The sequence below is a fragment of the Odontomachus brunneus genome, unplaced genomic scaffold (assembly GCF_010583005.1).
Source record: "Odontomachus brunneus isolate Ranch 3 - 2012 unplaced genomic scaffold, Obru_v1 Obru_scaffold_001, whole genome shotgun sequence".
Lineage (NCBI taxonomy): Eukaryota > Metazoa > Arthropoda > Insecta > Hymenoptera > Formicidae > Odontomachus > Odontomachus brunneus.
In genome coordinates, this window is record NW_022639451.1 from 7394643 (window position 1) to 7408020 (window position 13378).

The 13378-nt window shown below is 32.4% G+C and overlaps 1 protein-coding gene across 6 annotated transcripts; it reads left to right on the forward strand.

Annotated features, from left to right (window-relative positions):
* Positions 1-477: 477 nt before the first annotated feature.
* Positions 478-12057, forward strand: LOC116849245 (serrate RNA effector molecule homolog). Of its 6 annotated transcripts, none has more exons than XM_032826319.1 (16): positions 478-645; positions 1172-1326; positions 1491-1838; positions 2591-2797; positions 4148-4214; positions 4319-4566; positions 4677-4855; positions 4926-5048; positions 5126-5367; positions 5566-5706; positions 5783-6025; positions 6093-6260; positions 8067-8329; positions 8599-8874; positions 9047-9169; positions 11557-12057. In XM_032826319.1, the coding sequence occupies exons 2-16, from the start codon at positions 1205-1207 to the stop codon at positions 11633-11635; spliced, it is 2829 nt and encodes a 942-aa protein (XP_032682210.1). In that variant the 5' UTR covers positions 478-645; positions 1172-1204; the 3' UTR covers positions 11636-12057. The 6 variants fall into 6 exon arrangements, with proteins under 6 accessions (XP_032682210.1, XP_032682121.1, XP_032682448.1 ...); XM_032826230.1 differs by having other exon boundaries at positions 4923-5048; positions 11557-12056; XM_032826557.1 differs by having other exon boundaries at positions 2603-2797; positions 11557-12056.
* The last annotated feature ends 1321 nt before the right edge of the window (positions 12058-13378 follow it).

Sequence of the window (13378 nt, forward strand, 5' to 3'; positions counted from 1 at the left end):
TCTGGCGGCGCTGCAGATATAGATAGACCTTTTGCTGCAGACACAAGTTAGCGGCTAGCAGTCCATGGTTATATAGTCAAAGAGAAAAACAACATTTTTGATTGACTGTCGCGCGGACTTCCGCCGCGCGGCAAGCATTACCTCGTCCTATGTACAGGAGCCATTAAGTGGACCAACCAACCAACCAAATGGTATCGTGGTCACGAAACGAAAAAAACGCCTTTTGGCTCCTACACACAAGCGCGCTTACCGCGCGACGGAAGTTCGTGCAACAGCCAATCAATATGCTGTTTTCCGTAATAACCTTCTAGCTCCTGCGGAAAAACAACATATTGATTGGCTGTCGCGCGGACTTCCATCACGCGGCAAGCATTACCGCGTCCTGTGTGCAGGAGCCATTATTGCACCAGTTTAGTAATGCAGCTGAAAAGAACAGACCAAGAATTTCAGTACTGGCTAGTGAATTTCGGAACGCAGCCAAAGTTGAATCGATAAAGATCTTTGACGCTACGACACGTTACATAGTCGCCATTCGCGTACAGTGGACCTTGAACGTGTAGAGTATTAATGAAAGTGATACGCGAGTTTTCATAATAAATTTCACCTGGCTTTGCTTTAGATTTCCGTGAGACTACTGTGTTGCTTGTTAGTAAATTTTTTAAATTGTTTTCAAGTATTGAATGTTTCCGCATGAAATGCGTCCGATATTTTCAAAGTCATGTGTAAAGTGTCGTGGAACGTAGCACTCCTCACCCCTCGCTCTTATATTCTGGACACATTTGTCATTATATGTAACGATCAGATTCCATTTTATTTTTCTTATATGAATTTTATATGAATGTTATTTCAGTTTTACAATCAAGAAGGTATATTTAACGTTTTCTTTGTGTCCAGAACACGGTCCTATATTTGAACACAACAGTTTTATGTAGTCCTTACAAGTAAATTTTTATTATAATGAATTTGTTTTTGATACTTTGTTTATAATAATAGAAATTTTGTTTCTACTTACATCAAAGAAACTGGCAATTATTAAACAATTATTTTATCACAATTTGAAAAGATATTGATATACATATTAACCATAGTATCTGTTTTGTGATCTAGTACACGATACTAATTTGAATATGTTAAGTCTCAATTAGTTCTAATCAGTTATATTTTTATGTAGTTTCCAGAAGTAAACATCTAGTGATTTAAGAAAATGGCAGATTCTGATGATGAATATGATAGGAAAAGACGTGACAAGTTCAGAGGTGAAAGAACAGAATCTTATTCACGAGAAGGACGCAGAGATGATCGTAGACGTGATGATTGGGTTGATAGGTACAACTTATACCAAATTATGTATATTGTTTTATATGTAATAAGTAAATTCTTACTTTGCTTATGATTATATATGATTTATTTGAAAGGATTGTTGTAAACCTAAAGATATGCCTTTTTATTTGATATTGTAACTATAGTTATAATGATAATGAATTTCATAGAGAGTGGTCAAGCCGTCCTAGACAACGTCCTGATTATCGGGATTATCGAGGTGGAGGCAGTGGAGGACGGGATCGTTATAGTCCTGCAAGATCTCAAGAAATGGCACCACCCATGAAGAGAATGCGATTTGACTGGGATGACAGACCAAGATATGGACATGATTATTATGGTGGTCGAAGTGACGGTGGCGGTGGTGGCAGTGGTGGCGGCGGCGGCGGCGGCGGCGGCGGCGGCGGTGGCGGCGGCGGCGGCGGCAGCGGTGGTGCCACAAGTTCTTGGAGTCCAGATCATTATCCACCTCCTCACCATGGTAACCATCACTATGGCAACCACAGCAATACTAGCAGGTTTGTTTGTTTTATCATGTCTGAATGTTTCTGTTTCTCTGAATTTTACTGGATCATAGCAAGTAATAAAAATGATGAAGAGAGCAGGATTTATAAGAATCCCACCAAAACGAAGTCGTTTGACTCCAAGATTGTTAGCTAAGTTAAGGTAGTTCCACATTTATATCGTACAAAACTTTACTAAGAGGAAGATATGCAATTATTATTTGTATCTGGAGATCTGTTATTTCATGTAGACACACGAATAAGATGTACTGTTGCTTAATATAGTTAAAATTTAATAAAAAAATATAAAATATATGAATAGAGAAATCTGATAATTATACAATATGCCAAACTGTATGGTCTATATGGTATATATTCTGAATTAATCTCTTGAGTGCTATAGACACATGCATCCAACAAATATTATTGACATGAATTGTGGATGCATATATGTATCCTTTAAATTTCTTTAGGTTATACTGTCAACATAAGCAACAGTTATATATTTATGTTCTTTCATATATTTTTAAAACGAATAAAATTTCATATATTCCTATTCATTGCTTTCGATTTTTATTCAAAATTTTATCTTTTTCTCATTTATTGTCGTACGATAACTCATAATATCTCGTCCTCTGCGATTATTTATCTCTCGTACTTCGCACTCGGAAGGTTAATAGTACTATTCAACGATTATTTTAAATTAAATATTTTGGAATAAATATTTTTTAAGTATTTTGGAGTAAATATAGTGTATTTATAATCAGTTCTGGTTTCAGTCGAGAAGTAGCTGGAAATTTCAGTAATTCAAATATCGAGACTCAGCCACCAATAATGTCGTTCAAAGCATTTCTTGGGACTCAAGAAGACACTATTACCGACGAAGAGGCAATTAAACGATACAATGAGTACAAATCGGAATTCAGAAGACAGCAGATGAATGAATTCTTTGTCGCCCATAAAGATGAAGAATGGTATATTAATTTTTATGTTCTTCTTTCATATTCTTTGGGGGTTATTCCGTATATAGGATTCGACGATTTTATCACAACATTTCCAATGGAAGAAAAACAAACATAATTTAGTTTTTACAGTGGCTAAATTTTTACTTTTAAGTAAATTAACAGTATTATTTTTAACATTCACAACTGTACAAAAATTAATTTCTCACCTTTTTTTTTATTGATTTGCTAACAAAAAGATTGGCGAATTAAGTAGAGTTCAAGATAACCACTGTAAGATATGTCGGTCATGCAGAACTCTGTCCATGCGTGTACGTATGTAACTACATGCCTGGAAGAGGTGTAATATGGTTGATAATTTTTGATAAATTGCAGACACGACGTTGTAGTTAATTCCAAACAATATGACCAGTTCTGTCTATTCCTACAGCATATCGCCGCCATCACCTTATACCTTGGGCACTGGTCATCTCGCTCGTTTATTTTTTCGTGCGATATTTTATGCATTTCGCGTTTCGCGCATCGCTGAAGATATGAGGTGCCTGTTAGGTAGCTAAATAAATTGCAAGCTGGGCGCGCAAAGCCCAAATATGCTTGCGTATAGGCCGCGTTCTAAACCCGTTATTTATTTTCATATTTGAGTACTATACTGTCTTTACGATAAAGCTCGGTGTCGACAAGAAATCCAAATGCGAGTAAAAAAATGACTACAGGTGAGGCTTCATACTGTAACTGACAATGTTGATACCATTGAATATATTCAAGATATATTTGTAATTTTTACAAGATATATTGGGTTATCATAAGTAATAATTCGCATTTAATTGAAACATGTATAATATTCCGTATTTTTTAATTTAATGTAGTTAAAATTAATGACGACAACTATATAACAATTCGAAATCTCTTACTGATAATTAATTCTGCCATTTTACTATTCTCTTCTACATGCTCTATGAAGATAATTCTTTTTAACATTATACAAAGATGTACTACAGATATATCCCGGTGTATATGAAATTATAATTAATTTAAAATAGGAGTTTTTTCAGTTTATGGGTATATATGCATGCTTATGCATAATGTGAGGTAAATTTTAAAACATTTGTTTTTGATTTTGTAATTTATTGCAATACTATTCTACTGACTTATATCTATATACATGACGTATATATCGCATATTTAGATAAAAAGGCGCTGACTTTATCCGCGTTGCCTTTTTTAAATTACAGAATTAGCTGTGTCACTGAGCTATATATATACGTATGTGCATTTCAATTCTAGATTTATATTATTACTGATAAAATTATTAATTATTTTGTGAGCGTTCACTTATTGTATTTTTTTTTTGTTGATCGGCAGGTTCAAAATAAAATATCATCCTGAGGAATCTGTAAAGAGGAAAGACGAACAAGTATCAGCTCTTAAGGTAGATTCAATGCCAATATTTATAACTCATTCATTTTTATCATTCTTTTATCTTTGATACTGATTTGTTTAATATTGATAGATATCCATTTTTATCTATTTTAGAAACGAGTGGAAGTTTTTCTGGAGATGCTAAAATTAGGCGAAATAGATAAAGTGTCTGTTGACGCCGATCAAGCTGATTTGTTACTTCGTCTCTTAGATGCAGTAGTTATTAAACTGGAAGGAGGTACAGAAGAAGATTTACAAGTCTTAAACATCAAATTACCTAAGCTTATGATGACTAAAGATATCTCGAAAGAGAAGGATGAAAACAAAACCAAATCTGTTATAGAAAAGAAACATGAAAAAAGGTACTCTAAAATAATAGACAATAAGATATTAAAAAATAATATCCATTCTATTAATACGATTAATTAATTAAAATGAAATAAGTTTTTAATTATTTTACTATTTATTTCAGTGATGAAAATAAAACGGACGACACACAGCAGAGTGAGAAAAAATCTAAAAATTGCGAGAATATCGATATGAAAGTCGCCAATTCGGAAAAAGACGAAAACGCAATATCTGATTCGGCCAAAATAAAAGAAAATGACGAATATAAAGATATTGAAGAGACTACTAATGACGAAAAAGCGCGTACGTATATCTAAGCATTTTTCACATAAAGATTCACTCATATAAATTATAATCTATTTTATTACAGCAGAAAAATCAGAAACTACAAGGAAACGAAAACGTACTGATAGCAATAGTAGCTGCAGTAGCAGTAGCAGCAGTAGTTCTTCTGGCAGTGATAGCAATAAACCAGATACACCAAAACCAGAGACTCGTAAGTAAAAGTAAATTAATACTATTTTTTGTGCGTATATTATATCTTTATTTTAAATAAATTACTATTGTCTTAAGCTGTTAATGAGAAAACAGAGGCCAGTAACGAAGAAGCCGACGAAGGAGATGCTAAAGAAGAAAATAAAGAAAAAAATCCAGATTTGGAAACTGCAAATATTAAAAAGTCGACGATTGAACCGGAAGCAGTGATTGATTTGGCCAGTGAAGATAAGGAGAAAGAGCCTAGAGCTTTGCATAAAACTAGCAGCATTTTTCTTCGTAATTTAGCACCTACTATTACCAAGGCGGAGGTTGAAGCTGTTAGTTGCGATATTATCTATTCTATTAACTATTCTCTTTCTATAAATTAATATCTCTTATCTATAAAGTAATATATTCCAACAATTAAATTCCCTGATTGAATAATTCATTCACAATTTTTTTTTAACAATTTCATTTTAAACTAAACATTTACATTAATTATAATTCATCAATATTTACAATATTTACCGTTGTAGATGTGTAAAAGATTTCCTGGATTTCTACGCGTGGCTATAGCAGACCCACAACCAGAGAGACGATGGTTCCGTCGTGGTTGGGTTTCATTTGAGAGACAGGTGAACATTAAAGAAATATGTTGGAGTTTAAATAATATTCGAGTAAGTTTATTCCTGTTGTTTTTAAAGAAATATATTCATCAGATAGATTTCATAATTTCTACATTTTTTTATACAGCTTCGTGATTGTGAACTTGGTGCTATAGTCAACAGAGACTTGTCGCGACGCATTCGATCAGTGAATGGTTTAACGTCGCATAAACAAATAGTTAGACATGATATTAAGCTCAGTGCTAAAATCGTTCATAATTTAGATAACAGAGTGGGTTTATGGAACGAAGAAAAAAAAGACGAAAATACGAAACAAGAGGATGAGAAAGAAAATAAGACTACTGAGAGTAATCACGACGTCGAACAAGCTGTAAACAAAATTTTTTATATTACTATTTACTAAAAACAATTGTATTAAATTGCATATGTCGTTTTAGGCTTTTGGATTGTCGTCTAAAAATCCAGTGTTGAAAAATATAACTGACTATTTAATAGAAGAAGCTTCAGCTGAAGAAGAAGAATTATTGGGCATGTCAGGAGATCAAGAGGAAGGTCAGTTAGGTGATGGAGACAGTTCAATTGAAAGAGATCCTGTTTTAATAAAGGTAAATTAAAACAATTTAGAACATGAATTATAGTATTAGTATATGATTTTAAGGAAATATTCATGTTTAATGTGGCTTTTAGGATTTTTTTAAAGAAATAAGACATACAACTCTATAATTTTGCATAAATATTTATCTATACTTTAACTATATATAGTAATTTATATAGATCATTATCTTCAATAGTAATAAGATTATAAATAATTTAGTAGCGCTATAGAAAAGTTTTGTTTGCACGCGCGCGCGCGCGATTGTCACGATACCGGACGTTGTATAGACTTTTAAAACTAAAACGAAAAAAAATTATAAATTTATGACTATTGTTCTTATATATCACGACTGAGAACAAATATTAAATTTCTTTTTACAAAATTGCATAACTTAAAAGAAAAAAAATCTTTGACCAGTTTTTTGCAGGTTTGGTAGTCTAAAAAAATCGAAATATTAAAGATATCAACTTCATCGTAATAGGGACAATAACAGGGCATCAACTTTTATGTTTGTAAAAATAGGAAAAATCGAATGTGTCTCTGTCCTAAGACATGCTAATCAATTCGCGAAATTTCGTTTCGAGAACATGTTTAAAGTTTTCAAAACAATTTCAATAAAGATAATAGTCTTTTGCGGCTCTTATTTTTAATCTATTATTCGTCCATTATACAGAATATTTTTCTCTTTCACATGGAGCAAAACGTATTGTTCTACTTTACGAGATCTTTTAGCTTCTTTTATTTTTATTTACGATTATACTCGAATCTGCGTTTTGCATTTTGAAATTCTGCAAATATCTTTATTGATTAATATTGATGCTTATTACAGCCATAATTCGTGAAATTGAATAAAATCCTTCATTAAAAACACAGACTAAAAAATTTCAGTTGTAATAAGTCGAATAATTTCCAAAATTATCGTTTAGAAACATGACTTGCTCGATTATTAATTCGTCACTCAATTGATTATATCTTTGTTATTTTTCCCAACCTAGACATGCCATTTTAAGAATACGTTCTTGAGATATATTTTCAAAATATGCAATAAAAAATCGATTGTTTTATTTCTCCAGATAAGAATATCAAATCTGGATACTTACCACAGTTATGTTCTATTATGATGTTATGTCATATTGTGACGTCAGAAACTATAAATGACACGTTGAAAATACTTGCATGTCATTTTCAAATAAAAATAGATATTTGTATAAAAAGACTTCAGAGATTGCTTAAGTATATTTGCAAAACGTTTCGAAAACTATCTTTCTTTTCTTTGATGATTAATAAAAATAAACGTGGCAAAATCATGAATAAAGATAAATAGGTTAAAGGGAAGATTATTTATCACGTTAATTTTACGACTATTTTAACTGTTAAAATAGAAAAAGATAGTTTTCAGAATAATTTACAAGTATGCTTAAGAGAGAGCGATTAGAAATATTTTGTCATGTATTTTTTTATTTGGAAATAACATGCAAATTTTGCACATACGTTTTCTCGTTTTTGACGTCATTAATCAAGAGCTCCGCGGCGAATACTCAGGAACTTCTTAATATAATAGATTATTTTTTATAAAATAATATTCGCGCGTAAGCGGCTATTTACAATGTGCGGAGTAAACTTAACGTAAGTTAGACTAAGAAATAAGAATAATTTATTTCGTTTACGCACCTGTACCTTAACTCCCTTACATCAAAAGTATTTTTCTTAAGTAAAAGAAATACTTCCGATATAAGAGAGTTAGAATATAGGCATAAGCGAAATAATCCACCTATTGTACACGTCTACTTAGACACTCTTGTCTTATCTTTCGTAGGTGTTAGACAGATTGATACTGTATTTGCGAATTGTCCATTCCGTCGATTATTACAATCACTGCGAATATCCAAACGAGGATGAGATGCCAAATAGATGTGGCATAATGCACGTGAGAGGATCTCCACCTACTGCTAAGATTGCAAGCGCCGAACTGTCGGAATATTGTCGTAACTTTGAAAGTAAAATGTCTGCTTTCTTACAACCCATTGCGACTTTATCTACCGAAGAGTTTGACAAACTAGGTGCAAAGAATGCCGAAGTGTATCCTTTTTTCTCTATGTATTTTGAATATGCAAAATAATCCATAACAATTTATTTTAAAATTGAATATTTTAACTTACTGAAGATTTAAATTATAAAATAATATAAGCTTTATTTTTAAACTTTCGAATATATTTTGATTTATTGCTATATTATTATAATATATAGTATAATCATATAATAGCATAATATATAGTATAATCGTATTTCGAAATTATTTTCTATACAATAATGTGCGTTAAAAACATATTTCCTTAATATATGAACAGTGAAGTTGAAAAGTTTGTACAAGCTAATACTCAAGAATTATCAAAAGATAAATGGTTGTGTCCTCTTAGCGGGAAGAAATTCAAGGGACCTGATTTTATCCGCAAACATATTTTCAACAAACATTCTGAGAAAGTTGCTGAAGTTAAAGCAGAAGCCGAATATTTTAACAATTATTTGAGAGATCCAAAGAGACCTCAACTTCCCGAACATCCTGGCAACAAAACTCCACTGAGGGAAGGACCACGCGACAATTTTCCACCATATGGTTGTAGTTCGTAAGTACAGAAATTATCAGTAATCAATTAGTTTACAAATATACACGCATAATCATTATCATGTGGGAAATTATTTTTATTTCTCTTAGAACAAAAAATATATTTGTTGTAACATACGTGAAATTTTGTCAAGAATATGATTATAATATGCAACACAAATATGTATTAACAGATTTGGAAGTTACGGTGGTGGATATGGTGGTAGCAGAGGTGGTTATGGTTCTGGCTACAGTGGTGGATTTGGCAGTGGATTTGGTAATCCTCGTCCTAATCGTGGTGGTTTTAATCGAGGACGGTAAGCTATATTTTCTTTTATGTTTCTTCGCGGAATATTATTAAAGATAAAGAATACGTCTAAATCAGGGCTCGGAACAGTTTGCTAATTTCGGCCGATTTTCGGGAGCTACGCCTTCTATTTCCCCCTTGCCGCGCGGCAAACCAAGAAAGTGACGGTCGTACTTCTAAGCTTGGAGCCTGGTGACTGGTCGCGACCGTCATTTTCTTGGCCTGCCGCGTGACAAGGGGGAGATAGAAAACGTAGCTCCCGAGAATCAGCCGAAATTGTCAAACTGTTCCGAGCCCTGGTTTAGATAATCGTATAGTCGGTGAATCTAAGGAAAGTTTATACAGTTGATGTGCCACTTTTTTTCTTGATAAAATGTGCATCGATAAGTTACACGCACATTGAAATTAAAGAGTGTTCTATACGGAGCAGCTTTTAACACTTGTCGCTGGTTTTTTTATCATCAACTTCTCGCTCTCCCAGAGCGAATTTCTGGCTGACCAAATTACTAGCATTCATATGTTTAAATCATTCATACGTTGCTGATAAACAGTAGGAAATCACCAGTATTGTGAAGAAAATTTAATAAGGATAGTCTCATACAAGTGTCATGGCATCACGGAATAACATACTTCAAGCTGCTGTTTTACTTTGTACACAAGCTCTTCAAGCTGAAATTTGTGGTTTTATGATAAAACAGAAAAGAAAAGGAAGGATATAGGATGTATACAGAAATGGATAGGTAGAAAACTAGCTTAGGGAGCATCAAACAATTTTTTAAAAGAACTAACATTAAAATATCGTGGAATCGTGTATTGCAAAATATTGCGATTAATGTGCGAGAAACTTGAGGAGCTTTTGAAGAAAGCATGTCCACTTATTCAGAAAATTATTTGCTAGTTACTCGATGATTTATTTGCTGTTGTCTTGACACGGAGCTTTTCTTGATGCTGCTACTAAAGTCACCTAGCTACTTACTTGACGAGAGCGTTGCACATATTCAGCTTTGTCACAATGATCACTAGATGCTGTGACTTCAAAATTTTAGACACTAACGAATAAAAAACAAGAAAGTTAGAAGAAAGTTTTACTAACGAATTCGCTGTCGAATTAAGAAACTTGCTCAAGGTGAATAAAAGCAGCGCTGTATAAAGCACCTTTAAGTTTAGTTTTAAGAAACGCTTATGCTGCAAGTACATTCATGGCCCATTGGAGTTAATAGACTGAATATATATATATAGCGATACAATGTTTTACAGGGCAGCTCCGGATGCTTCAAGACCTATTATTAGTTATAATGATTTGGACCAGCCAGACATGGATATGTTCTAAGTTTTGTTGAAACGTACGCAAGTAATTTGCGTCGGACTCAGTAATGATAAAACGATAATATTATTACAGATTGTGCCAACAGATTCATATCTGGATTATGTAACACATTGTTGATAAAAGAAGTAAAGTAAGATTAATACCGTCCAAAATGGTGTTACAAAATCAGCACAATTTTTTATCTTAATTATAAACGAGTTAAATTTATTTACAGTAGGAGAAAAGGTATTTATATATACCAAGTATCTTTTTGAAAGATAATCTTGTACTAAATAGAAAAATTATTGTTATAATGTGTTATTGTCCAATGTATCTATTATAAAATTTTATTAAAAATTAAAACAATTTATATTTTTTCAATAAATACTACAATAATATTTTTTATATAAATTAAATAAAAATTGTGAATTTTCGAAATCTGCTAAAAAAATGTGGCATAAAAATACTTCTTTACCTACTGTAATATGTGTTTCAAGATTTAAATACATTTATAGTTCTCTACAGAAGTAAACAAAAAGATATCTATATTGATCTTCATTTCATTGAACTAATTTCAGAATATCATAGTGAAATCTTAAAACAATGTCAATGCAAACAAGTCTAAAGATCCATCGATGCTGTAAATTTATAATATGAATAACAAATAAACCTATTTGTTACTAATGATATCTTATTTTATTTTATCCCATTTCCGTTTCAACCCTATGCCCGGTTGGTCATCATATTACACAATATTACGTTATATTAATTTTCAATGGCCAAATTGCATAAATAATACAATTTATAGTAATAATAAAGTATATAAAGTTAACAATAAACACATTATTATTAATGAAATGTGTTTTAATAAGCTTTGTTCATGTGGTTGATGAAATATGTGAATTTGTTCCTTCTTTTCTATATAAACAATAGAAGATAATTTTATTGAAATATACATGTATAATTTATATTTATATTTTACATATATAAGAATGTAATTTAACATAACAGAATGTAATTTAATATAACAAATTAATTTTAACAATAATATCGATGCTCCTAATTGTTCTAATAAATATTTAACATTCCAGTGGCGGTAGTAGTGACTTTCGACCAGTCATACATTATCGAGATCTCGATGCACCACGAGAACCGGACGAATTCCTATAAGATGATCAAGTTTAAGAAATGGACTAGAAAACTAATCAATATGAAGATATGGTCACGTCGCTTAAAACTACTTGGGACTTTAACACACATTGTCGGTGTGAAAATAATTATCATAAGTGCGCAAATACATAATTATGTACAGAATATAATGAGATTTGTTATGTCTTATATATCAAATCGATTTCTTATACTTCTGAACAGTTATATTTAGACAAAATAAGTACTACAAAATAATGAACTATGCTTTGTTTGTTGTAATAGAATATGTAGTGCGATATCTCGTATTATTTACTATATTCTCATAAATAAAAAATGTTATAAAACATAAACATTATAAAATGGAAAACGTAAAACATATAATTGTAGTTATTATGATTATATTTGTAATGTAATATGTGAGAATATTATAGATTTAGAGCGATATAATAAAAAAAGCATTTAATAAATTATATTAAAGTGTGTTATCTCTTCACACACACACACACACACACACACACACACACACACACGATTATTAAAAAGAGTACAAAAGAAATTCCCTTGGAATTGAATTTAATAAGTAATACTATTCAATATATATACAGAATGGGCCAAAAGGATAAACCTTTACATTAGTGTACTCCCCTCGAATGATCTTAACCTTGATATATGTTGTAAAAGTGATGATCCTGAGTAACTTTCAGAAGGTTTTAGCCGTTTTTTCTTAAAAAGTTATTAACAAAAAATGTTTCATTAATGCCATGTAATTTTGCGACACTGCATAAGTTAATGTGCACATATAAATACGCACAGTATATATATGATAGAGGTCACCTTCCTAAGTAACGTTCAGAAGGTTTTAACCATCGCATGTTGTTTGTTAAAAAGTTATTAACAAAAAACTTTTATAAACGGAATTTAATTTTGGTACACAGTATACATTGAAATATGGTAAACAGTACACATATACGCGTATTTTATGTTCAGTTGTATACATATGCACACACATACTATGTGCGCAACCAAGTTTCCGGTTTTTTTTTATAAATGAAAAATGGAAAATTTCAAGAGAAATACAAAAAACGGTTTATTCAAAGTATCGTCCCTCGCTAGCTACACATTTTTGCCATCTCTCTGGCAATACATGAATACCGTGACGATAAAACGACGCGTCTTTGGACCGAAACCATTCAGCCAACCAATTTTGCACTTCTTCGAAATTGGCCAAGTGTAGCCCAGCCAAGCCATGCGCCATCGACCGGAACAAATGATAATCGGAAGGGGCCAGGTCTGATGAATATGGCGGGTGCAGTAGCAGATCCCATTTCAGCGTTTCGATGGTGTCCTGGACGATGGAAGTGTGATGGCACGGAGCGTTGTCGTGCTGCAATATCACTCGTTCGTGTCTCGTGTCCCATTCTGGCCGTTTTTCGAGCAATGTATGGTTCAAATTAATCAGTTGTTGTCGGTAACGATGCCCATTGACAGTTTCGCCCGGTTTCAGCAACTCATAGTACACGATTCCTTTCTGGTCCTACCAAACGCAGAGCATTGTCTTCTTTCCGAAACAATTTGGCCGTCCCGTCGATGTTGATGCTTCGCCAGATGAAAGGCACGATTTTTTGCGTTTGGGATTCTCGAAATATATCCACTTCTCATTGCCAGTAACAATTCGATGCAGGAAACTCTTTCTTTCATGCCGCAAAAGCAAAATTTCGGAAGTGGCTCTTCGATTTTCCATCTGTCTCTCAGTCAACTCATGCG

Coding starts and splice junctions, on each gene's coding strand:
- LOC116849245 (XM_032826230.1), top strand. CDS start 1,205: ATGGCAGATTCTGATGATGAATATGATAGGAAAAGACGTGACAAGTTC. Junction 1,327..1,490: donor CGTGATGATTGGGTTGATAG/GTACAACTTATA, acceptor TGAATTTCATAG/AGAGTGGTCAAGCCGTCCTA. Junction 1,839..2,590: donor AACCACAGCAATACTAGCAG/GTTTGTTTGTTT, acceptor ATTTATAATCAG/TTCTGGTTTCAGTCGAGAAG.